General features: G+C 42.5%; 1 protein-coding gene across 2 annotated transcripts in view; it reads left to right on the top strand.

Moving 5' to 3' along the window:
* The first annotated feature begins 14,604 nt into the window (after window positions 1–14,604).
* Window positions 14,605–27,964, top strand: part of LOC311147005 (zinc finger SWIM domain-containing protein 5-like) — a 45,616-nt gene continuing 32,256 nt past the window's right edge. Inside the window, exon 1 of one of the 2 annotated variants that reach the window (XM_084183604.1) lies at window positions 14,605–15,137. In XM_084183604.1, coding sequence (XP_084039730.1) covers window positions 14,654–15,137 — 484 coding nt within the window. In that variant the 5' untranslated portion in view covers window positions 14,605–14,653. The remainder of the gene's footprint in view (window positions 15,138–27,964) is intronic. The other variant, XM_084183605.1, reaches the window with a different exon arrangement.

The raw sequence follows: 27,964 nt of genomic DNA, 5'->3' as shown, positions 1-27,964 counted from the left end.
GGAGGACAAAGAATGCTGAGTTGCATCCAAAGAACACCATACCTACTGTGAAGCATGGGGGTGGAAACATCATGCTTTGGGGCTGTTTTTCTGCAAAGGGACCAGGACGACTGATCCGTGTAAAGGAAAGAATGAATGGGGCCATGTATCGTGAGATTTTGAGTGAAAATCTCCTTCCATCAGCAAGTGCATTGAAGATGAAACGTGGCTGGGTCTTTCAGCATGACAATGATCCCAAACACACCGCCCGGGCAACGAAGGAGTGGCTTCGTAAGAAGCATTTCAAGGTCCTGGAGTGGCCTAGCCAGTCTCCAGATCTCAACCCCATAGAAAATCTTTGGAGGGAGTTGAAAGTCTGTGTTGCCCAGTGACAGCCCCAAAACATCACTGCTCTAGAGGAGATCTGCATGGAGGAATGGGCCAAAATACCAGCAACAGTGTGTGAAAACCTTGTGAAGACTTACAGAAAACTTTGACCTGTGTCATTGCCAACAAAGGGTATATAACAAAGTATTGAGAAACTTTTGTTATTGACCAAATACTTATTTTCCACCATAATTTGCAAATAAATTCATTAAAAATCCTACAATGTGATTTTCTGGATTTCTTTTTCTCATTTTGTCTGTCATAGTTGACGTGTACCTATGATGAAAATTACAGGCCTCTCTCATCTTTTTAAGTGGGAGAACTTGCACAATTGGTGGCTGACTAAATACTTTTTTTCCCCCACTGTACATGTGGGTAGAGTTAAAGTGACTATGCATAAATAATTAACAGAGTAGCAGCAGCGTAAAAAGATGGGGTGGGGGGTGGGGGGGCAGTGCAAATAGTCCGGGTAGCCATGATTAGCTTTTCAGGAGTCTTATGGCTTGGGGGTAGAAGCTGTTGAGAAGTCTTTTGGACCTAGACTTGGCACTCCGGTACCGCTTGCCGTGCGGTAGCAGAGAAAACAGTCTATGACTAGGGTGGCTGGAGTCTTTGACAATTTTGAGGGCCTTCCTCTGACACCGCCTGGTATAGAGGTCCTGGATGGCAGGAAGCTTGGCCCCAGTGATGTACTAGAATACAATTTTTTCACCTCTGTGAATTGCAGTTTCACATGTGAAATTTGAAGTTTCACATGTTAACTTTTACGTGAGAATTGGATATGCACTTTTTTAATGTTTCAATTAAGGATCGCCGCTTTAAACACCTTTAACTGGTCTCTACTGTTGGAGACTGTTAACTTTAATAGAGTAATAGTGTTATTATATGGTGCAATCCTCTCGCTAGTGAGTTACTTCTATGCCATTAATATAAAGCAAAGTCTGAAGTCCAGAACCAAATTCTGTCACGTTCGTTGAATGACGGGTCAGACCAAGGCGCAGCGTGATATGCGTACATGTTTATTGAACTTAATAAACACACAACAAAGGAAACGAAACGTGAAGTCCAAGGTAGCACACACAACCTACCTTAACAAGATCCCACAACTAGACAGTGCCAATAGGCTGCTTAAGTATGGGCCCCAATCAGAGACAACGAGCGACAGCTGCCTCTGATTGGGAACCACACCGGCCAACATAGAACTAGACATACTAGATCCTTATACATAGAACAAGCACAACAAGGAATATACACACCCTGACTCAACATATAAGCGTCCCCTGAGTCAGGGCGTGACAAATTCTTAGTATTGCAAACAAAAATAATGATATTGAAAGCCAAGCATTGATTTTGCAAGGACATTTTTAAATGCAAGAGCAAATTAATTGTAAATGGATGCAAATAAAAAAGGTGTCAATGTTTTTTTTTAATGATAACACAATTAAATAAAAAGCCTCACTCTTTCCTGCAATTTTCCCTATCTTTGGTCATGCTACCCTGGCCTTTTTTTACCAGTTGCAAGTTTTGGCACGTTCATTCCAGCAACATAGCAGCCTGCATCTCACTGCTGGTTTGCCTTTGAAGTTAAGCAGGATAGGTCCCTGGATGGGAGACCAGATGTAGCTGGAAGTGGTTAAAAATTAGAATGTGAAAAATTTACGTGAAACTTCACACGTGTCCGAAAACCACTGTCTTACTCATGTTATTAAAGAAGCAATAAAACTGGCCTTCTTGAGACTAGTTGAGTATCTGGAGCATCAGCAATTGTGGGTTCAATTACAGAATCAAAATGGCCAGAAACAAATAACTTTCTTCTGAAACTCATCAGTCTAGATGAGAAATTGCCAATAAACTGAAGATCTCGTACAATGCTGTGTACTACTCCCATCACAGAACAGCGCAAACTGGCTCTAACCAGAATAGAAAGAGGAGTGAGAGGCCCCGGTGTACAACTTAGCAAGAGGACAAATACATTAGTGTCTAGTTTGAGAAACAGACGCCTCACAGGTCCTCAACTGGCAGCTTCATTAAATAGTACCCGCAAAACACCAGTCTCAACGTCAACAGTGAAGAGGCGACTCCGGGATGCTGACCTTCTAGGCAGAGTTGCAAAGAAAAAGCCATATCTCAGACTGGCCAATAAAAATAAAATATTAAGATGGGCAAAAGAACACAGACACTGGACAGAGGAAGATGGTAAAAAAGTGTTATGGACAGACGAATCGAAGTGTGAGGTGTTCGGATCACAAAGAAGAACATTTGTGAGACGCAGACCAAATGAAAAGATGCTGGAGGAGTGCTTGATGCCATCTGTCAAGCATGGTGGAGGCAATGTGATGGTCTGGGGGTGTTTTGGTGGTGGTAAAGTGGTAGATTTGTACAGGGTAAAAGGGATCTTGAAGAAGGAAGGCTATCACTCCATTTTGCAACGCCATGCCTTACCCTGTGTACGGCGCTTGATTGGAGCCAATTTCCTCCTACAACAGGACAATGACCCAAAGCACAGCTCCAAACTATGCAATAACTATTTAGGGAAGAAGCAGTCAGCTGGTATTCTGTCTATCATGGAGTGGCCAGCACAGTCATTGGATCTCAACCCTATTGAGCTGTTGTGGGAGCAGCTTGACCATATGGTACGTAAGAAGTGCCCATCAAGCCAATCCAACTTGTGGGAGGTGCTTCAGGAAGCATGGGGTGAAATCTCCTCAGATAATCTCAACAAATTGACAACTAGAATGTCAAAGGTCTGCAAGGCTGTAATTGCTGCAAATGGAGGATTCTTTGACGAAAGTAAAGTTTGAAGGACACAATTATTATTTCTATTAAAAAGTATTATTTCTAACCTTGTCAATGACTACATTTCCGATGCATTTTGCTATATTTCCTATTCAAACTCATTTCATGTATGTTTTCATGGAAAATAAGGACATTTCTAAGTGACCCCAAACTTTTGAACGGTAGTGTACCTTTTCAAATAAACCTTTTCAAACAGAAATGCCATACACTCTATTACTCCTCTGTCATTGCACTGCCAAATAGGGTGGGATGTTCTGCTAGATGATGGCTTATCTACATTGCTAATCTCTTCTATTTGTCTACTTTAAAATAGGTATTTATTTTCCGTAGACATGCAAATAAGGACCTGGGCACTCCCTTGATCAAATACACACATCTTGCCTATCACCATAAAGGGAGGCTCCTCGCCTCCAGCCCCAGTATTCACACAGGCCACTTGGCCAGCATGGAGGCTGATGGGGCCCGGAGGCCTGCTGGGCGTGAAATCGCTTCCTAACACCATTAGAGACATCCCACCAATCAGACACCATAGGCCTAAGACAGACAACAGCCATTTCAACACATGCCATTTTCAACCAATTCAGCCGAGACGATGTGGAGTGCTGCATTGTAGACAAGAACAGAGGGGGGACTGGTCATTTCCTGCTTCTTCAGTTCAGAGCAGAGAGAGAGTGAGAACAGAGAGACACATTGAGAGCATCTAATAACAGATGGATTGCAGGGAGAGATATTACTGGAGAGAGAATTCAAGTAAATGGACTCCATTTGGACAAATTTCCTCCTCCTTCTTAAATTACCACTGAGGATTCTGCTGCAGTAACCATAGAGCCTCTTGGTCATCTGACAGGAATCCTGGTTTTGGTTTGGTCCGGGGCCGGGCGGTCACTCACAAGCCAGCGTTGGAGGCCTAAACTGCAGCTGCACCACTGACTGCCCCAGAGGACACAGCAGTCCTGTCACAGTAAATGCTGCATTAACAGAGCCAATAAAAGCCAGTGTCTTTTAGATAAAACCCATCACTCCCTGTGTTTGTGTTTAAGCCTCTCCAGAGACCAACAGTCATACTCCTCCTGGCTGGAAGAAATACCCTCTGGGCTCCAACAATAGAGTAGGGACTCAAGAAAAGAGATGAGAGAGAATGAGAGGGAGAGAAAGGAGAGGCAAAGAGAGGGAGATACAAGAGACAGATGGGTGGGGATTAGAAGATAGGAGGAGTGCAATACAGAGTAAAAAGTGAACAGAGAAGAGTCTTTGGAGTAAAGTAGACACGGCCATTCCAGTTGTGAGCACACAGCCATTGCTTGCAGTAGTAAGGGTGCAGACCAGGGGGACGGAGACTCATGAAGGGTTGCTAAGAGCTTCTACCACCTTTGGTGAGAGGCACACTGCCATGAATGAGGGTGTAGCTTACATCCACTAATTACCTTCTCATCAGCCAACCAGGATTGGGGGAGTGTGGCTAGTTGTAGGGGGGTGTGCAAAGGGAGGAAGTCCTCCAAGGTGAGAGGCAAATTTGAGAGGAGCTATCTGTTATAAAAATCACCTCCATGTCTTGTTCCTTTATGGAGTGGTGTCTGGCCAATACGCAAACACCTAATTAAATTGACACCTCAGACTTAATCATCACACTATCAGCCCAACAAATGCTTAGTTTGGGGCCAGGGCACACCAAGACACACTCAAGACACACATCAAATAAACATTTATTATTTAAACAGTAGACAGCGAACAAGAGATGTTCCTTCCCAGTGACGAAAAATGTATTTTATGGCAACACTAGCCCATTCCACTGCTACCTTCCCTTCTAGTCGAGGCATTGTGAAACAAAGGGTTGCGTGGGTAATTCCCTATTCACACCGGGTGAGTAGTGTTGTGTTGTGCGCCTCAGTGACTCACATGGTTGTATTAATGGATGTCTGGGCCTGCTGACAGCTCCGGGCCTGAGGAGGGGGTTGGAGGAGGTTGAGGCCTCTCTCTGCAGCCTTTGTGATAAAAATCAGGCCCTACAGGTAAGGCTGGCTCCTCTATCAACACAGCCATTGTTCGCTGTACGCCAACCGCCGCTGTGCAATGCCACAACCTGCCCACAAACTGCTGACGTCACCGGGCTGAGGGCCTGAGGCCAAGGGGCTGGCGGGAAGGTATACGTACGGCCTCCACCATCCTCCACCCCAACGTCCCTGGGGAATTTTCCAATGTTTCTTTCCATATATCTCTCCAAGCCTATATCCGAGCTACACCCATGCAGATATACACTGAGACAGGTAGATTGACAGGAACTTCCGCTGACACCACCCGAGCCACATAAAGTGCATTCTTAGACCGAGAGTCAGAGAGAAGAGAGTGAACAACACCCCAGTCTATGTTGGGGCGGCAGGTAGCTTAGTGGTTAAGAGCGTTGTGCCAGTAACCGAAAGGTCGCTGGTTCTAATCCCCGAGCCGACTAGGTGAAAAATCTGTCAATGTGCCCTTGAGCAAAGCACTTAAATGTAAAATGTTGTGGAGACCAAGTCTAAACTGAACCTGCCAAGAGGAGGATGAAACTAGTACAAGAATGCAGGAGAACTCTTCCTCTCTTACGCATATGAAAAATAGGAAATGGTGGTCAGAAAAAAGGAATGGAATAGCAAAAAAGGGGTTGAATCAGACTCTTACATCATTACTACAGATGTAATGTTTTGTCGATTGATCTGTAGAATACAACACAATGGTTTGGTTAGTGTATTACACACTACCCAGATCCTTATAACACATTCACCTGCCTGAGAGATCACTTATATCTCAAATACTGATTTGAATATTCCTTGTTTGCCATTGAGCCATCAAACAACACTAAGCCTATATCTGTGCAAGTCAATATAGCAGGAGAATGACAAAGAGAGCAGTCGTGGCCTTTATCTTGTGGCAGACGAACGAGGGCCTATCGCCTTGGTAGAAGAGAAGCCCTGTCATTATGTAATTGTAATTCCCTCTGAGATGTTCTTTGATAGGCTTTTCCCACTCCCTTGTACCCTATCAATCTTTTTCCAATTACCTGTCTTGTCTCGCCTAAATCTATCATAATAGTTGCCTTGGTAACTGGTTGCATCCACCATTGGGTTTGGTCCATTGTTTGATCTACTGTAATTATGCGCCAAAAGGGGATTCTTTGACGGGGGACAGAGAAGTTTACAAAGATAGCAGGGACGTAGTGGAGGACAATAGAGGCAGGGGGGGTTCCAAGTTCTTATTTTGACCATGTTTTGGGAGAAATTGAGTACATTAACACACATTTGTTACATTTATTGTTCGTTGTCATACAACAGTGAAAGTATCCCGTTGAAAAAAACAAGATGAGAGGAATTGGGAGACTCACACACACACACACACACACACACACACACACACACACACACACACACACACACACACACACACACACACACACACACACACACACACACACACACACACACACACACACACACACACACACACACACACACACACACACACACACACACACACGGCTGGTGTCCTCTGTTGTGGGCTGTCATCCTGTCATCTTTCCCTCTATTCACTCGACTGGACTGTAGCATGCTGGGAGTCCTGTCATTACTTACTCTCGTACCTGCTGTTTGCTCTGTCTAAGAGCACACCGACAAACAAACAAACAATCAAACACTGTGTTTAGCCAAAACAATATCCCGTTTCACTGTCACCTCAATTATCATTGCAGTGGAATGAGCTGTCACCGTTTTCCCCAAATGCCACAAAATGTCTGATCTTCCTCATGAACTATCACGATCCAACCAGGTAAGCCTGTGCTAAAACATTATCTTCCCTATACAATGATGGCCAATGGTCCGTATGCACTATCTGTGGTGTTTGCCCTTGTGAAACATGTGAGGAGCAACACCAGTGTGTCAGTCAACGAGCGGGTGAGAGTGGCAGCAGGCTGGGCAGACTGCTGGGGGCCACCCATGATGGGAAAAGCTTTCTGATTCCCTTTTCACACCCTTCACACAGCTCTCAGCTGGACTCCAGAACTGGCAGTCTTTAAGATAGAAAGAGGCTTTATAGATCCCTGTGAGCTCTGAGGGACAATGAGGCCAGGCAATCTCATCTCCACTGACTGACAAAACAGCTCCTTGGCCGGGAGCCTCAAAGAGACGACCTCCTCAAAGAGAAAAGAGGAGAGAGAGAAGAGAGAGAGAAGAGAGAGAGGAGGGATGACAACAGCAGCCTCCAGGAGTGTCCCTCACTGTCTCTGCAGGGGAACAAGGTGAGGGGCCGGGGCCTCAACACACACAATTGCAGCTTTTGCCCTTTGTTTGTGTGTGCGTGCGTGTGCACGTTTTTAAGAAAGCCTGTATTTCAATGCCCTTCTCTTTCACATTGTCAGCTGTTAAAACGCTTTCAGAAACTTTATTAGATTTCATCACAACCAGTCAGGGGGTGGCATGCAGGGAGGAGAGGAGCTGCTATTTCCTGGCGACAGACATTGAGTTGCTGGCTAAAAGAGTCCTAATGCCAATATCTTCTTCTTAAAAAAACAAAAACATTGTCCCTCTCTTTTCACTGAGAGGCCTGACTGATCTCTCTCAACCCTGTGATACGTTTTATATTTTTATAATGTTCAAGGTCTGGAAAAACAGGGAACTGAAAAGGACCCAAGGACATCTACACTCTATGCTTTTCATCACTGACACTGATGAATAATAATATTACGACTTTCACAGTTTTATGTAAAATATTTATTGGAAAGGCTGGCTGAACATGAAAATGGGTGAAAATAGTATCAGAGTGACTTCAAATATGTATGAACCAAAATAGGTGCAATAGCTTTCAGGTAGACAGATTGACAAAATAGGTGGTTGATCGATAATAACCGAACTGTAAATTCATGATTCCCTGTTCTCTATTCTCCTAGCCATCCTAGATAGTCCTGGGTGACTAGCATGAAGATTTTAAAGAGAAAAGAACCGGAAAGGTGAATCTCCCAAACGCACACAGCCTCAGTTTGTGTGTAAAGTTTGTGAATCCCCCTAGTATTAATTATTCATAACAATGTTAATTGGAGCAAATACCATTCAGTCACTCAGTCTGGGTGTAATCGAGCATTGACAATGTTTGTCACTGTCTCTAAATGAGGACTGCATGATTGATCAGAGACACTGGCTGATTTAAGCTTCATTACTGAAGAAAATGTGCTTACTTATTCAGGACGTTCTTATTATGCACCATGGTTATTCTTACCAGGGAGTTGTTCCATGTCATTTCAGCAAGCCTTTCTGTAGTTAGAAACAGGCAAGATTGGCATTCCTGATACATTATTTTGTTGAAATTGAATTTTATCTCTGTGAAATTAAGCTGATTGATTGTACCCAAATTTGACATTATAATTTATAGGATTCAGCTAATATTCAATAAATATAGTACCCAACATCCAATTTGGAGCCAACTTTTTCCTACCAGTATACAGTACCAGTTCTCTGTTTGACAAGTAGTATAAAGCTGTGGCTTGGAGTATTGCTTTTCCATACTATGTAATGTATTCCCTGTGAATCTGGTAATGTTTTTTTCTCCCTGTTCCGAGAAATTAGTAATTGAAGTCGCTTGCAATATTTGCCATAAAGTATTGTGAAAGTACCTGGTTTTGACCACTAGATATCACTGTTCCTGCTATACTGCCACAATCTTTTATCCATTTTGCTGGTCTCTTGTGTTTATTAAATAGATCACAACATTTTCTTTGCAACTTTGGGTAGAAAACCAATATATATATTTTTTATTTTTTTTATTTTTTATTTTAGTCATTTAGCAGACACGAGCGACTTACAGTTAGTGAGTGCATACATTTTCAACATTTGGCTCATGATGAAAATAAATTGTGTGGTCATCCTCACAATTCAAGCAAGTCCTCCATGAAAGCAAATAATTTTGTCCTTATTTTACGCTTAATCTGTGTTCAAGAAACAGCCCCTTTGTGTGTGGTTTATTCCCTTCAAAAAAGGTCTGGATTAGTTACTGTTAGACAATTCCTGGTGAACAAGCAAACCATTAGGCTACAGCAGTTCTAATGGTTTCAATGTTACGGTCTCTAATGGTCTTCAATGGTAAAGGGTTTAATGGTAAATGTCACTAATCACAAAACATATAGAGCTGTTTCCTGATAATTCGATTGAAAAACATAAGACTGCCATGCCATTAATTATTTTATTAGGGTTATCACAACATTTTAGTCCTTAGCCCATTTCTCTATTAACATTTTGGGCTTGTAGGAAAAGTCTTCATTTGAGAATTGCATTAGGATAGCCCTCTCAGAGAGCGGCCACTTGTTGGACTATTCAAGGAGAGTTGGGTTGAAGCATTAGGTTGCTATTAGGACAAACTGAATTGCTGTCATGGAGGACTGGCTTAAATTGTGAGGATTACCACACAATTAATTTTCATAATGAGACAAATCTATTGGTTTTCTACCCAAAGTTGCAAAGGAAATGTTGTGATCTACTTAATAAACACAAGAGACCAGCAAAATGAATAAAAGAGTGTGGCGGTATAGCAGGAACACGAGCATCTACTGGTCAAAACCTGGTACTTTCACACTACTTTAAATAAATGCAAGTGACTTCAATGACTAATTTCTCAGAACAGGGGGAAAAAAACATCAGCATCACAGAGAATACATTACATAGTATGAAGAAGCAATACTCCAAGTTACAGCTTCATACTACATAGAGAACTGATACTGTATACTGGTTGTTGGGGTGGGATTGGCATGGGGTATGGGGGTCCGTGGGTGGTTTTTACTATTTTGGGGGGGATTCCTCATGTCTTACTCATTGGTAGGAAGAGGTTTGGTCCATATCGGATGTTGGGTACTATATTTATTGAATATAATCTGAATTCTATACATTTTAATGGCCACTTTGGGTACCGTCAGTTATCTTAATTTCTCAGAGATGGAATTATATAATAATGTTTCAGGAATGCTAATCGTATCTGTTACTAAATACATAAACGATTTCAGAACAATCTGAGATGGTGTGTGTCGAAATCCTCTTTCTTGTGCCATTTGAGGTGGATCGACCCCAGGGTTTTCCATTTTCAAAGAAAATAGTGCACAAGCGCTAATCCTTAGTGATCAATGTATAGTCTGCTAAAGAGTTATTAGACAACATAGGTTATTTTTACATTACTCACAGCACGTACTGTATGGCTTATAATGTGCCAATTGTATACAAAATGGGTATTTTACATATCTTGATGTATGTTGATATTATTGAATTAATTATCCTAACATTGTGTTATCCTCTCCTCTGTCTTGACATGTCTGTGAGTGTTTGTGAAAATGGATTCACAATTCCCCAGATCTGATACTGAATGAGTATTCTGAGGATGTGTATTTGCTGGATTGGAAACATTGACATGTACAGTGCCTTGCAAAAGTATTCATTCCCCTTGGCGTTTTTTCCTATTTTGTTGCATTACAACCTGTAATTTAAATGGATTTTTATTTGGATTTCATGTAATGGACATACACAAAATAGTCCAAATTGGTGAATTTCTAAAAAATAAATAATGGAAAAGTGGTGCGTGCATATGTATTCACCCCCTTTACTATGAAGACCTTAAATAAGATCTGGTGCAACCAATTACCTTCAGAAGTCACATAGTTAGTTAAATAAAGTCCACCCGTGTGCAATCTAAGTGTCACATTATTTGTCATATGATCTCAGTATATATACACCTGTTCTGAAAGACCCCAGAGTCTGCAACACCACTAAGTAAGGGGCACCACCAAGCAAGAGGCACCATGAAGACCAAGGAGCTCCCCAAACAGGTCAGGGACAAAGTTGTGGAGAAGTACAGATCAGGGTTGGGTAATAAAAAAATATTTGAAACTTTGAACATCCCATGGAGCACCATTAAATCCATTATTTAAAAAATGGAAAGAATATGGCACCACAACAAACCTGCCAAGAGAGGGCCGCCCACCAAAACTCACGGACCAGGCAAGGAGGGCATTAATCAGAGAGGCAACAAAGAGACCAAAGATAACCCTGAAGGAGCTGCAAAGCTCCACAGCGGAGATTGAAGTATCTGTCCATAGGACCACTTTAAGCCGTACACTCCACAGAGCTGGGCTTTACGGAAGAGTGGCCAGAAAAAAGCCATTGCTTAAAGAAAAATATAAGCAAACACGTTTGGTGTTTGCCAAAAGTCATGTGGGAGACTCCCCAAACATATGGAAGAAGGTACTCTGGTCAGATGAGACTAAAATTTAGCTTTTTGGCCATCAAGGAAAACACTATGTCTGGCGCAAACCCAATACGTCTTATCACCCTGAGAACACCATCCCCACAGTGAAGCATGGTGGTGGCAGCATCATGCTGTGGGGATGTTTTTAATTGGCAGGGACTGGGAAACTGGTCAGAATTGAAGGAATGTTGGATGGCGCTAAATCCAGGGAAATTCTTGAGGGAAACCTGTTTTCCAGAGATTTGAGACTGGGACGGAGGTTCACCTTCCAGTAGGACAATGACCCTAAGCATACTGCTAAAGCAACACTCGAGTGGTTTAAGGGGAAACATTTAAATATCTTGGAATGGCCTAGTCAACGCCCAGACCTCAATCCAATTGAGAATCTGTGGTATGACTTAAAGATTGCTGTACACCAGCGGAACCCATCCAACTTGAAGGAGCTGGAGCAGTTTTGCCTTGAAGAATGGGCAAAAATCCCAGTGGCTAGATGTGCCAAGCTTATAGAGACATACCCCAAGAGACTTGCAGCTGTAATTGCTGCAAAAGGTGGCTGTACCAATTATTGACTTTGGGGGGGGGGGGGGGGGGGGGGGGGGGGGTGAATAGTTATGCACGCTCAAGTTCTGTTTTTTAAATCTTATTTCTTGTTTGTTTCACACCAAAAAAATATTTTGCATCTTCAAAGTGGTAGGCATGTTTTGTAAAACAAATGATACAAACCCCCAAAAAATCTATTTTAATTCCAGGTTGTACGGCAACAAAATAGGAAAAATGCCAAGGGGGGTGAATACTTTCGCAAGCCACTGTATTCTAGAGGTAAATGGTGTGAATTGAATTTGCAAATCAGTGTCTTTGTAATTAATCTCAGTCAGTAAAATAGGCCTATACAGCATAGGTAGGGATTTAATGGAAGGAATAATTTTTACTACTTGGATGTGTTCATTTTATTTCCATAATGTCATGTTATGTCAACAGCATCATCCCGGATACCCTAGACCCACTTCAATTTGCATATCGCCCCAACAGATCCACAGATGATGCAATCTCAATCGCACTCCACACTGCCCTTTCCCACCTGGACAAAAGGAACAGCTATGTGAGAATGCTGTTCATTGACTACAGCTCAGCGTTCAACACCATAGTGCCCACTAAGCTCATCTCTAAGCTAAGGACCCTGTGACTAAACACCTCCCTCTGCAACTGGATCCTGGACTTCTTGACTGGCCGCCCCCAGGTGGTAAGGGTAGGCAACAACACGTCTGCCACGCTGATCCTCAACACTGGGGCCCCTCAGGGGTGCGTGCTTAGTCCCGTCCTGTTATACCTGTTCACCCACGACAGTGTGGCCAAACACAACTCCAACAACATCATTAAGTTTGCTGACGACACAACAGTGGTAGGCCTGATCACCGACAACGATGAGACAGCCTATAGGGAGGAGGTCAGAGACCTGGCAGTGTGGTGCCAGGACAACAACCTCTCCCTCAATGTGAGCAAGACAATGGAGCTGATCGTGGACTACAGGAAAAGGCGGGCCGAACAGGCCCCCATTAACATCGATGGGGCTGTAGTGGAGCAGGTCGAGAGTTTCAAGTTCCTTGGTGTCCACATCACCAACAAACTATCATGGTCCAAACACACCAAGACAGTTGTGAAAAGGGCACGACAACACCTTTTCCCCCACAGGAGACTGAAAATAATTGGCATGGGTCCCCAGATCCTCAAAAAGTTATACAGCTGCACTATCGAGAGCATCCTGAACGGTTGCATCACCGCCTGGTATGGCAACTGCTCAGCATCTGACCGTAAGGTGCTACAAAGGATAGTGCGTACGGCCCAGTACATCATTGGGGCCAAGCTTCCTGCCATCCAGGACCTATATACTAGGCGGTGTCAGAGGAAAGCCCAAAAAATTGTCAAAGACTCCAGTCACCCAAGTCATAGACTGTTCTCTCTGCTACCGCACGACAAGCAGTACCGGAGTGCCAAGTCTAGGACCAAAAGGCTCCTTAACAGCTTCTACCCCCAAGCCATAAGAATGCTGAACAATTAATCAAAAGGCCACCCGGACTATTTACATTGACCCCCCCCCCCATTTGTTTTTACACTGCTGCTACCCGCTGTCTATTATCTATGCATATTCACTTTGCCCCTATCTACATGTACAAATTACCTCTACTAACCTGTACCCCCGCACATTGACTCAGTACCGGTACCCACTGTATATAGCCTCGTTATTTTATTGTGTTACTTTTTATCATTTTTAACATTAGTTTATTTGGTAAATATTTTCTTAACTCTTTCTTGAACTGCATTGTTGGTTAAGGGCTTGTAAGTAAGCTTTCACAGTAAGGTCTACACCTGCTGTATTCGGTGCATGTGACAAATAAAGTTTGATTTTATTTATTTCAGAACATTCTTTTATGATTTATTTAAGACAAATTTGAAAAAAAATGGTAATCCTTTTCACTTCATAGGTCAAGGTTAAAGTTGAGGTGAGGTGAGTAAAGGTGTGTGTCTATCTTAAGAATTGCAGACTAGATAAACACACACACGTACACACACGTTTGAGCATTAAACATCCTATTTTCCCTAACCCCTAATCCTACCCCTAACCCTTAACCTAACCTTAACCCCCAAAACCCTAACCTTAACCCCAAAACTATAAACCTAACCCTTAAGCTTAACATAGCATTTGAACAAATTCAGGACCTGAAAAAAGTCCTGACTTTTCAAAAAAGTTATTGTTTTCCTACCTTTTCAGGACATTTGGGTGCATTGTTAGGACATTAGGGTCCACATAATGTAGGACAACAAGTACACACACACACACACACAAAGAGGGGGGTAGCGGTGGTGCGTTGTCAGTACAGTATTGCCATGCGATTGGGGAGTGTTTGTTATTGGTGGTGACGTATGACCCGTCAACCCCCACCCCCTCCTCTCCGGTTTCCAATAGATAGCACAGCCACAAAGTCAAAATTGGCTATACCATAAAAAGTCATGAAAACAAACATGAGTGTTTTTGGTCTTAATTAAAGGTTAGGGTTCGGCATATGGTTAGCAGTGTGGTTAAGGGTAGGGTTAGGGTTAAAATCTCATTTAAGAAGATACATTATTGGAATGGGCGGGGTTTATGACTTTGTGGCTGTAGTAACTAGTGACGACCTTCTCTCGGTTGTGCTGTGGCTCGTTTGTGCAATTCTGAAGCTGGTCGCCGGTTCTCAGTGTTTATCTGGTCGTCATGGCGGAGGGACGTGGAGAGCTACCGCCTCAGCTTCATCTATCTTTACCCCCGGCCAGCAAGCGACTGTGCTTGCGCCCGGCTCCCCGAGGACCTGGTCCGGGGTCTGGTCCAGGTTTTCCGAACTCTCGGTTTCGCTGCCCGGAATCTCTGTTGGACTGTGCCGCGAAGGCTGTAGCGGAGAAATGGGCCTTTGAGAGGGTGGAGGAGCGCTTCGAGCGGATCCCAGAGCCAGTACAGCGTCGTATCGTATACTGGTCTTTTCCGAGGAACGAAAGGGAAATATGTATGTATTCGTCGTTTCAGTGCCGCATCGCCGGCGAAGAGGGTCCGGCGGTGGGAACAGGGGCTCCCGCTGGATCCGGGGCTGTCCCTGGAGGGGTTACCAGTACGACTGGGGCAGCGGGCACCGGAGATGGGCTGCCTTTCCGTCGGGGTATTCGGCTTTTAGAGACTGGTTGTGTGGAAAATGTCTTACAAGTCGGTAAGTGGAGCAATCACAGCACTTTGCCGATGTCCCTCTTCTCCTCTTACACGGATTTTCAGATTAGTCTGTGCCCCTAACTCGATCAAGGAAGGGTAGGTTGGCGTTTAGTAATGATATAAGTTTTCCCATAAAAACAAAAGTATGGAAAACCTGGTCTATGTTGAAGCAATTTTAGTATAAACCGATAATAATTTGGTTCGGATCGAATTAAGTGAAAAGAGTGATCTATTCTACATTCAATTCCGATGGCTAGTTAGGCTACTCTGTTTCATTCGGAAGTAGGATACTTGATCTGTATCAGTTCAGCTGTTTAAAAATTAAAGGGCTGTAAATTGATATTGTAACTATTTTTGTGGTTTTACGCACATTTATTTAAAACGAAGTAACATATCCATAGCCTCGATATAGCATTGACTCGCTTCACATTACGTTGTTGAGTCGATTGAGCCGACCCAGCTATGTGCTGGCAACATTTCAGCACTTTTTTTCACCTCGTCGAGGGCTATGGAAGGCTACCTACCCTTTCCGTGCGCGCGTGTGTGTGTGTGTGTGTGTGGGGGGGGGGGGTTGGGGGAGAGAGGACGAGAGACACAACGTATCTCCATTACCGACAGTTTTACACTGTATGTTACACCTCGATTAAATGTCTTTATTTTTGATAGAGGGTAGTTTATGTGAGAGACAAATACGGTTATTTGGTCTCTTATTATAATTAAGCCAACGTAAGCCGATTTGATCCAAATCCTACATCTTTTGTTTATTTGCTCGTTGGACAGGACAAAGGACTCATAGCCAATTGTAGGTCTACGGAAAATATTTACGCAGTGTAAACCACGCATTGGACGTACATTTGGAAGTATTAAAATAGTACCTTTTTAATTTCACAAAAATAATGCTGGGAAGCGGGAAATTTGTCTTCGGGTAGCCCCACTGCTACACAATAGCTTTCCAGTTGAGATGATCGATATCCGTCTCGCATTTCCAAGGCGATGACTGCAGAATAGCAACCATTGGTTATTTTAGACAAAGGTACACTTCAGACGCTCCTCTTTCAAACGAAATATTATTTTATTCATGCGTCTGCCACCATAACATGTTAATTATGAAGAATGTATCATTATAATCTAAACCAATGGAGGATTTGATTGGAATGTTTGTTAGGGGCTGAGCCCAATAAACATGTGGGTTTACACATCCTGAGGACTGGAAAAGGAATATAACACGTTTTTATAGGCCAATAGGTCATCTGCTATAACCTATGTGGAAATGCTTTGATTTCATATTGTTTATGTACAGTATTACTTGAAAATAATAAAAGCTCCATTCTAATAACATTCTAAAAAGCCTTATGTTCATCCAGGCATAAGGAAATATAATAGCCTATAGAAATATAAAATCACTTAAATAATGCAGAAGATGTGTGTCCAACAAGAGACTGACAATTTGTGAACTCAAGTGATTTCTCTATGGAAATGTGTGGCAGAGGATGAAAATACAACCAATATCAGCACAGTGGAGTCTGATTTTGCCTTTGAAATAATCTATAATGTGACTTAAAAGAGACACTTACCAGTTAGCAGTAAATAATTATTTTCGTCTCAAGGTCAATACAGGCCTGTGTTTACCTTTTTATAAGCGAAATGGAATGCAGGTCAATGTGAATTCTGCGAAGTAGGAAAAAAAATCCCCTTGGTTTTTGTGTGATTTTTGTCTCTCTAACCGTATCTATTTGTTTCTAACTAATGGCCAAAAGATTTGGGGTACATTAACTTTAATGGTGTTTACAGCACCAAGTCTTTCTACAAAGTGCATGCATTCCTATGGTATAAACCAGCTACAGATGAGAGTTGCTTGTGCCTACAAAATATTTAGGATAGTTTTCTACTTGCTCTATGTGACTGCCAGACCTAACCAGTTCCCTGTATAAACTTGACCTAAACTTGCTGTGATTTTTCATAGAGAGTTCTGCCTGGTTCTCTAGGCATCGGCTTGCGAGGCAGATGGGCTGTTTATAAACTAACTGCTTACATGAAGCTTTGGAGAAACATGTCTTCTGTGGAACACATACCATTTTTGTTCTGCCTTTTAGTATCCTCAGTTAGACAAGATTTGACAACTGGCACTTCTTCTGACTTCTTGCTTGTTTGATAGTTCAGACAGAACATGCAACTCATAGTCATCCAAAACCTTGTTATCTGCCTTGAGACGTTTAGCCAACTGTCAGGACAGGAGCAGACCTGTTGCTAGCTCTCTCCATTGCCTCATGTCTGGCTGGCCCACCACTCTTTCCCAACAGAATTGATATTCACATGCTGTAACAGTAAGCCCCAAAGTCCTTACTCAGTGCATTTCATGTTTTTATTTGTGTTAATGGGCGCAAACTCATCTGGATAGTTTGCATGCAAAGGCTCAAAAAATAAATGATCCGTGTTTGGATTTGAGAAATTAATGAGTATAGGTGTGTTTAGCTGATGACAAGAATACCAGTTTGGCCCAGATACATGCCTTTGTTTTGTATAGTTAACGGTAAAATCCCTTATTGCATGTAAACTCATCATATTGCACATATTGGCCTGTGCTCATAATCTACTCAGTCAGGGCTTTAGTCATAATTAGAATAATCAAAGCTAGTTGTGTGTGTGTAATCCCCCCCATCCCCCACACATGCCTAAGCAGCCTCCTCATCACCCCCAACGCCAGGCAGTCTTATAAAGACCTCAGAGAGGCGGTTCCAGTTTTGAGTCAGGCTTCAGGATTATTGGGTCATGCTTTGTTACCCAGCTGTAGAAAAAGCCCTTGTTCACAGAAGGGGGTAGGAGGGAGGGTGTGTGTGGTGGGGTGGTGAATGTTATAAGCATGGTCCTCTCTCTACCTCACCATGTTGTTGCATAAAGTCGTAATAGGTCCCCCTCTTTGAAGCTTCACTGACTTCAAGTTTTAATGTCACGTGCACAAGTACAGTGAAATGCCTTTGTTGCAAGCTCAACACCCAACAATTCAATAATCAATATCAATGTAGTACTAAAAATAACATAAGGTATAACAATAAACACACAAGAAAAAAGAACACAAGAAAGTAAGAAGCTATATACAGGGTCAGTTACAATACCATATTTACAATGTGCAGAGATACTGAGAGAGGTAGATACTGTATGTATAGGGGTAAGGTGACTAGGCATCAGGATGTATGGTAAACAGAGCAGCAGTGTAAATTTAGATTGTATGTGAGTGTGCGTGAGAGTGTAGAGTCCTTTTGAGTGTGCATAGAGAGAGTACAAAAATTTAAACTAGAGACTAAGTAAAGTTTCCGCTGGATTATGCTTCAACAATTTAGCTCTTGAGATTCCTGCGCCAATGTTTGGGGGGCTTTCTAGTCATGTGTGGCTTCTGGTCTGTAGAGATGATGCACCTCAGCCGTGACTCAAACAGGAGTCAGCCCCCTCTTGGGTTGTTGTGTGGCAGGGTGCAGGCCAAGGACGATCATGCCTTTTGGGATGTTTTGGGATTTCTTTAGAAATGAGACATGGCAAAATAAGTTGTGTTTTAAACAAGTCAATTCCATGTTAATGCTGTGGGTAGACCTCTGTCTTTTTCTCTCTCTACCGTTCTGTTACATTTTGACACTTCTACTTCCCTTCTACAAAATGGAAACTCTACCCATTTACTAATGACAAGCCCATAGTGTCTGCGTTGTTTAATGGACATGCTTATCGTTTGGCCTAGTTTGTAAATCTGTGCCTGTCATAATGGACGTATTACTTAGCTACAGTTGAAGTCGGAAGTTTACATACACCTTAGCCAAATACATTTAAACTCAGTTTTTCACAATTCCTGACATTTAATCCTAGTAAAAATTCCCTGTTTTAGGTCAGTTAGGATCACCACTTTATTTTAAGAATGTGAAATGTCAGAATAATAGTAGAGAGAATGATTTATTTCAGCTTTTATTTCTTTCATCACATTCCCAGTGGGCCAGAAATTTACATACACTCAATTAGTATTTGGTAGCATTGCCTTTAAATTGTTTAACTTGGGTCAAACGTTTCGGGTAGCCTTCCACAAGCTTCCCACAATAAGTTGGGTGAATTTTGGCCCATTCCTCCTGACAGAGCTGGTGTAACTGAGTCAGGTTTGTAGGCCTCCTTGCTCGCACACACTTTTTCAGTTCTGCCCACAAATGTTCTATAGGATTGAGGTCAGGGCTTTGTGATGGCCACTCCAATACCTCGACTTTGTTGTCCTTAAGCCATTTTGCCACAACTTTGGAAGTATGCTTGGGGTCATTGTCCATTTGGAAGACCCATTTGCGGCCAAGCTTTAACTTCCTGACTGATGTCTTGAGATGTTGCTTCAATATATCCACATCATTTTCCTTCCTCATGATGCCATCTATTTTGTGAAGTGCACCAGTCCCTCCAGCAGAAAAGCACCCCCACAGCATGATGCTGCCATCCCCGTGCTTCACGGTTGGGATGGTGTTCTTCGGCTTGCAAGCACCCCCTTTTTCCTCCAAACATTATGATGGTCATTATGGCCAAACAGTTCTATTTTTGTTTCATCAGACCAGTAGACATTTCTCCAAAAAGTACGATCTTTGTCCCCATGTGCAGTTGCAAACCATAGTCTGGCTTTTTTATGACGGTTTTGGAGCAGTGGCTTCTTCCTTGCTGAGCGGCCTTTCAGGTTATGTCGATATAGGACTTGTTTTACTGTGGATAGAGATACTTTTGTACCTGTTTCCTCTAGCATCTTCACAAGGTCCTTTGCTGTTGTTCTGGGATTGATTTGCACTTTTCGCACCAAAGTACGTTAATCTCTAGGAGACAGAACGTGTCTCCTTCCTGAGCGGTATGACTGCTGCGTGGTCCCATGGTGTTTATACTTGCGTACTATTGTTTGTACAGATGAACGTGGTACCTTCAGGCGTTTGGAAATTGCTCCCAAGGATGAACCAGACTTGTGGAGGTCTACCATTTTTTCTCTGTGGTCTTGGCTGATTTCTTTGGATTTTCCCATGATGTCAGGCAAATATGCACCGAGTTTGAAGGTAGGCCTTGAAATTCATCCACAGGGACACCTCCAATTGACTCAAATGACGCCAATTAGCCTATCAGAAGCTTCTAAAGCCATGAAATCATTTTCTGGAATTTTCCAAGCTCTTTAAAGGCACAGTCAACTTAGTGTATGTAAACTTCTGACCCACCCACTGGAATTGTGATACAGTGAATTATAAGTGAAATAATCTGTCTGTAAACAATTGTTGGGAAAATTACTTGTGTCATACACAAAGTAGATGTCATAACCGACTTGCCAAAACTATAGTTTGTTAACAAGACATTTGTGGAGTGGTTAAAAACAAGTTTTAATGACTCCAACCTAAGTGTATGTAAACTTCCGACTTCAACTGCACATTTCTATAGTGCCCTATATTTTCTATTTCATGTCTGTTTTGAGGCAGATATTAATTTGTTGCTCCTCAATGATGTCACTACTCATAGTTAGCCCTATATAACTGAAGGTCTTTGTCTTCCCAGCGTGGTAACTGTCATCTTTGTATTCTGGGCCAGAACCTATACAAGTTTAACAAGGGACCGCTAATTCTGCTCCGTCTCTCAATGCCCAGACTGACAATATTTAATCAAGACAATTAATTCCATGCATGCAAGTCTTAAAGAAAATCAGTTAAACAAATCTGCTCTTTACACTTATTAGCAGTCTCAGGTTTGAAGGACACAGCCATTAAAAGCCTTTTCTCTCTATCAAAGAAGGAACTTAATTTGGTCTGGGGAGGGGGGGGGGGGCGTAAGTATGTACATTTACATTTTAGTCATTTAGCAGACGCTCTTATCCAGAGCGACTTAGTTAGCACATACATTATTTTATCGAACCCACAACCCTGGCGTTGCAAACGCCATGCTCTACCAACTGAGCTACATCCCCTGCCGGCCATTCCCTCCCCTACCCTGGACGACGCTGGGCCAATTTAGCGCCGCCCCATCGGTCTCCCGGTCGCGGCCGGCTACGACAGAGCCTGGATTCGAACTAGGATCTCTAGTGGCACAGCTAGCTCTGCGATGCAGTGCCTTAGACCACTGCGCCACCCGGGAGATATGTAAATGCTTTAATCAGGGGAGAGCACAAAATGTTCATTCTGATAGAGCAAGGTGAACACATACACAAACAGCCTCTATAGTAGCTAGGCCTACACAATGTTGCTGTGAAGTTGTGGGAATGTGTTATGTGAGCTGTATTGACTGACACTGAGTACAGACCATGTAGAAGAGGGACCATGCTGACTCTAGCCATCCTCTTACATGCCACATATATTCTCATCCAGGCCCCCAGTACTGCTGCTTGTTTCCATATGTTACACTAGAACTTAAATGAAAACCAGCTACAGCACCATTCACATTCCACCCCTCTCATATAACATGTGTTGTCTGTAGCGGTTTCATAGCAATGATTTACCTTGGGCTCGGTACATTCTCAAATACTACAAATCAATATTAAGTGACCTTTGCTTTTGATGCTCACTGCCTGCCCGGCGATACCCTCTGATTGACTTTATCAGTAATACACACTGCTCAGCACAGATCCCACGTGTCATCAAATCACATTTTATTTGTCACATGCACTGAATACAACAGGTGTAGACCTTACCGTGAAATGCTTACTTACAAGCCCTTAACCAACAATGCTGATTTATTTAAAAAGTAAGTACGAAAATATTTGCTAAAAAAAGTAACACAGTAAAATACCAATAACTAGGCTATATACAGGGGGTATAGGTTAGTTGAGGTAATCTGTACATGTAGGTGGGGGTGAAGTGACTATGCATAGATAATAAACAGCGAGTAGCAGCAGCGTAAAAAAGGGGGTCAATGCAAATAGTACGGGTAGCCATTTGATTAACTGTTTAGCAGTCTTATGGCTTGGGGATAGAAGCTTTTAAGGGCTTTACGGGCCTGGCTTGTGTAAGCGTGGTAGAACATGGGGCTCGTGCTACAGGGAGCAATGGGTTTATTCATTCCACTGTCTGTTACTGATTTGTAGCTTGCACCACATTGATAGGCTGGCTCTACCTCCTAGCCTCGGCCCAGGGGCAAGGTTTAGATATCACCTCTTCTCCACTCCTCCCTGGCTGGCGCGGCCGGGCCCCATGCACATACCTGCTGGTGTGTCGTGCATCAGTCACTAAACACGCCGCCTCTTATGTGTTTTATTGGAGCTAACAGCTTGCACACATGCACTGTTCCCTGATCAAACACAAAACACAGGCTCAAGGAAATAACTGTAAAAGTTCCTATTGAAGTCATCATGCCTATATGGTGAGTTAGGCTGTTAGTTCTCCCACCAGCAGGTATGTATTATACAGTTATCATAAGGTGGCTGCTGCTGCAGTGTGACTTATTGTGACCAATTTAGAGATTATTATTGGACTACATGTAACCTCAACCGCCGGCCGTGTTTGTTATGTCTACATGGAGTCAAAAGGCTTTCTGCCTGTTCCTGGACAAATGTGTAATAATGTTTGAGGCTGAGTTTTTTATTTTTTCACGTTTGGCTGTGGTGCATCTCTATGTCATTGTAAGATGAGCAGAGAGAGAAAGCTGCTAGACTTGAAAGAGGAGGCCCCCAGAAAGGCCTATTGTGGCCTCATTTGGTTGTAATTGCCTAACAAATGCAAAAGAATACCAGGGGTAACAAAAAGCCAGGGAAGAGAAGGCAAATCAGCCCAAGGAATGTAAAAAGCGGTTGGGATACACAATTACATTGAATAGAGAGTAGGGAAAGTTCATCAGCTCACATCCTGGTCTGCTATAGGATTAAGGGTAGCCAAGCAAAAAATCCCAATGCCTTCCTTTCCGTCCCAGTCTTCACATTTTGCCGTAGAGAGTGGCATCGGAGCTGGGAGTGTAACATAAAACTGGGAGAGGAGGAAATGCAGCCGTAGAGCAACCAGCCTCTCCCATACAAGCCTTTTATCCAGCTGAGTTTTTGTTTTGCTGGGGGTTTTGTGGCTAGTTCACATGGAAACTTAATTTTCTCCGTCTGGACTGCAGGGAAGGATAATGTATTGAAGAAAGGGTCAAATCTCCTGCCAAAGGGTAGAAGACACAAAGAGAAAGGAGAGAGAGGCCTCTGTGTCAGTCAGCTACAGTGGGGGAAAAAAGTATTTAGTCAGCCACCAATTGTGCAAGTTCTCCCACTTAAAAAGATGAGAGAGGCCTGTAATTTTCATCATAGGTACACGTCAACTATGACAGACAAAATGAGGGAAAAAAATCACATTGTAGGATTTTTAATGAATTTATTTGCAAATTATGGTGGAAAATAAGTATTTGGTCAATAACAAAAGTTTCTCAATACTTTGTTATATACCCTTTGTTGACAATGACACAGGTCAAACGTTTTCTGTAAGTCTTCACAAGGTTTTCACACACTGTTGCTGGTATTTTGGCCCATTCCTCCATGCAGATCTCCTCTAGAGCAGTGATGCTTTGGGGCTGTCGCTGGGCAACACGGACTTTCAACTCCCTCCAAATATTTTCTATGGGGTTGAGATCTGGAGACTGGCTAGGCCACTCCAGGACCTTGAAATGCTTCTTACGAAGCCACTCCTTCGTTGCCCGGGCGGTGTGTTTGGGATCATTGTCATGCTGAAAGACCCAGCCACGTTTCATCTTCAATGCCCTTGCTGATGGAAGGAGGTTTTCACTCAAAATCTCACGATACATGGCCCCATTCATTCTTTCCTTTACACGGATCAGTCGTCCTGGTACCTTTGCAGAAAAACAGCCCCAAAGCATGATGTTTCCACCCCCATGCTTCACAGTAGGTATGGTGTTCTTTGGATGCAACTCAGCATTCTTTGTCCTCCAAACACAACGAGTTGAGTTTTTACCAAAAAGTTATATTTTGGTTTCATCTGACCATATGACATTCTCCCAATCCTCTTCTGGATCATCCAAATGCACTCTAGCAAACTTCAGACGGGCCTGGACATGTACTGGCTTAAGCAGGGGTACACGTCTGGCACTGCAGGATTTGAGTCCCTGGCGGCGTAGTGTGTTACTGATGGTAGGCTTTGTTACTTTGGACTGTTTGAGGTTGTGGACAGGTGTCTTTTATACTGATAACAAGTTCAAACATGTGCCATTAATACAGGTAATGAGTGGAGGACAGACGAGCCTCTTAAAGAAGAAGTTACAGGTCTGTGAGAGCCAGAAATCTTGCTTGTTTGTAGGTGACCAAATACTTATTTTCCACCATAATTTGCAAATAAATTCATTAGAAATCCTACAATGTGATTTTCTGGATTTTTCTCTCTCAATTTGTCTGTCATAGTTGACGTGTACCTATGATGAAAATTACAGGCCTCTCTCATCTTTTTAAGTGGGAGAACTTGCACAATTGGTGGCTGACTAAATACTTTTTTCCCCCACTGTATGTGTGAAACACTTAGCACATTTCTGATAGGGAGACAGAGATTGTTGTTAAGATGTTTTAGCTTTTGGTGTAGTGCACTTTAAGATCCCTGCTTAATTTTATTGACTCAAAATCAATTTCCAGTGTTTCATTGAATGAATGTGCTACATCTGTTTTAACTGAAAACTAACAGATTCAACCACAACCCATCTCTGTGCTATACCATGCATGGTATGGTCACAGTTGCACACGTTTTGATTTTCCGAAACCACTTGATGCCCATTTGTCTGTCTGGGCTGTTTTATTAGATTCCGGCTGAATTTAATGTCAGTATTCCCCTCATTGATTCTTATTGAAATTCCCCTCATTGATTGAATTAGGAAACCCGGGATAGTTGTCTTTACTGGAAGCTGAAGGTATGGTTCAAGGATATCTCTACTAATGGCTGTCCATATAAATGATAAACTATGGCCCTGTCTCTGTACTTTGATTGCTCTAGAGACTGAGACATGCGCTCCCAATGGCACCATATACTCTATATAGTGTACTACTTTTGACTATGGGCCCTGGTCAAAAGTAGTGCACTATGTAAGGTATAGGGTGCCATTTGGGCCACAAGCTGGGATGAGGTACAGATTGCAAGATGAGCATCAAGGATTTTCTCAGCCACTTAGATTTGACCTTATAACTCTGTCCATTAGAGCTGTGTTTAGTCACCATTGTTTGTTTTGTGAGGAACAGCAAATGGGTAAATCCATTTGAATTCAATCACTTTTTGACAGCACCCCTTTTGATTGGAACGAAACCTTCCATACCTATTTAGCCATTGTAGAAGGGCTCAGAAAGTGGCTTTTTGGACCTGAATGCCAAAACATTAAAGTAATAAAGGTGCTCAAAGTTGACCTATTTTGCATACCATGAGACATCCATGTCGTCATCACTGGAAAAGATAAACAGTTGAGATTTTATATAATTTAAAAGCTTACAAACAGGGTTGTTTGATAATTTCTTGAAAAAAATGTTTTTAAAATAGAAATGATGGCATTTTGTAATGTTAAACGTCAACGAACTAAAAACGTGAACTCTGTCCGCCCCCCCCCCCCCCCCTCCATATTCGAATATGTTGCAGCTTAGACCCTATTTTACATCATCTGAGGTTTTTGTATTGTGCCTGCCATCGGTAGAGACACAACATACTATTGAATACAGGGTGGGTGTCATGTTTTGGCGGATAAATGTACTAAAATGGGAATAAAATGGACATTTCGAATTTCAAGTGGTACTACAAAGATGGTTGGAGGTCTACACATCAGAGAATGTTGACTTGAATGGGAATATCTGTTGTTTTATATTATACTGTCAATCCTCCATAAGAAACCTATTGAAATCATTGAAATATAGATAATAAAATAGACATGACCATTTCACTTGACATTTGACGGTGGGAGAACCAACGGCCATCTTAAATGTTGTACCAGCTAAATTGTAGTGGTCTGAAGGGATAGGTCCATTTTATGAATTATATTTCTATGATTGAAATTACACCCACCCTGTATTCAAGAGCATGTTGTGTCTCAACCGATGGCGGGCACTACACAAAAACTTCAGTCTATTTATCCGCTCGATTTACCAGCATTGCTTCGCGTAGCCACGAGAAAAATAACTTGATTTCAAATTTTCCGCCGTTGACGCTTGCGGCCCGTCTGTTTTCTATCATTCACTACCGTGCATTCTAATTCCGGCGTGTAAACACTCGTTCATATGCGTTTTCTTTGATTTGGGCTTAAGCTACAACATACGCGTTTTTAGATCATTTACGGCAAAGGTAAAAAATAATGTTACTGTATAAATACAAAAATCCCGAGACATTATAACATAGTTTGTATGCTTTTAAATGATATCATACTCATCCGTTTATCTTTTCCAGTGATGCGATCCCCAGGACCACCCATACCTAAAAATGTATGCACGCATGACTGTAAGTCGCTTTGGATAAAAGCGTCTGCTAAATGGCATTTAAATGAAGACATCGATGTCTTATGGTATGGTGTGGTATACAAAATGGGTCAACTTTGAGCCATCTCCTGAATGTTTCTGCATTCAGGTACAAAAAGTTACTTTCTGATCACTTCTTCCATAGGCAAACATGTATGGAAAGTTTTTTGTTTAAATCAAAAGGGATTCTGTCAAAAAGTGGATTTTCCCAAATGTCAATGTCACAGACCTAGGGCCGTTACAGTGCTAACTCTTCAACCTTTCGGTAGAAATGAAACAATTTCCCTCCAGACCTGAAAGGCAATGAGTAATGCTATTTGTAGTCATTTGAACAAATTTTGATTAGAAACAGACAGTTTCTCTTTAACTTGTTGTCTTACAAAACAGGCAGTTACTATTGCAATGGTCACATGTGGTGCCTTGACAATGGAGTGCTATTACTATAAACAAGACAGAAACTGCAGCCCATTGCAATTTATTGTGGAGGACATTAGCATGATATTCTATAAAGCCTTTTCCAGTTGTCATAGGAAATGTCTCTTAAGTGCTTCAGAATTACAATTGCTGATAGTTAAGCGAGAGAGAGAGAATACAATGACAATGTGCATTATGTGGATTCCACCTCTGTCGTCTTGTATTTAATGGTAATTTGTCCAAGCCGACCGTGTCCTCTCTGAATTCATAGGTGTTCATGTGAGTGAGGTGTTTTACAGATGAAAACAGCATATTATCATAGAGCATTAGAGTCTGCTAGCAACTCTACGTTAGCATCGCTCAGTTGTCAGTTTTTAGGCTGACGCGAGAGACGGGGGAGTGAATATCTAGGTCTAGGTTATTCAAAGCAGGTACAGCCAGTCCCTGTTTTTGCGTAGAAAAATTGTACTCCCTATTAAATATTAATAGCCTCCTCAAGCTAAAGCTTGCCTCTCTCACTCTCTCTTCTGCCTACCGGCTCTCTTTTTCAATATGGGCTAATGACAGGCCTGTGTTTCCCTGCAGTGGCTCTGCTGATACGGCCCATTAGGCACTTGGTTCTTGCAGGCAGGCAGCTGAATGAACAGATGACAGCAGGAAAAAGGGGTGGAGGGCAGAGGAGGAGTGGGGAGAGAGGGGGAAGGAAAAAATAACTAAAAGGCAAATATGAAAGGCAGAGTAAATAAGCAACCTGTCACCTCCCCCACCAGTGATAACAAAAAAAGCTAAAGTGCCCCGGCGAAGGAAGCTGGTGACAGAGACACCTCATTAGGCTCCCCCAGCCCACCCTGAGACTGCACAGGAGGGAGGGAGTACCACACCATGCAAAGTGCAGCGGCAGACAGACATGCCAACATGCAGAGGGAGAGAGGGGACAGGATAGCCAGCTCCCCTCCGCCTGCCCCACCCTGCAACATGATTCATGT

The sequence above is a fragment of the Coregonus lavaretus genome (assembly GCF_964263955.1).
Source record: "Coregonus lavaretus genome assembly, chromosome: 19".
In the NCBI taxonomy this organism is placed as follows: Eukaryota; Metazoa; Chordata; class Actinopteri; order Salmoniformes; family Salmonidae; genus Coregonus; species Coregonus lavaretus.
Note: the sequence above shows the minus strand (reverse complement) of the source record. Positions and strands in the feature narration are given on the sequence as shown.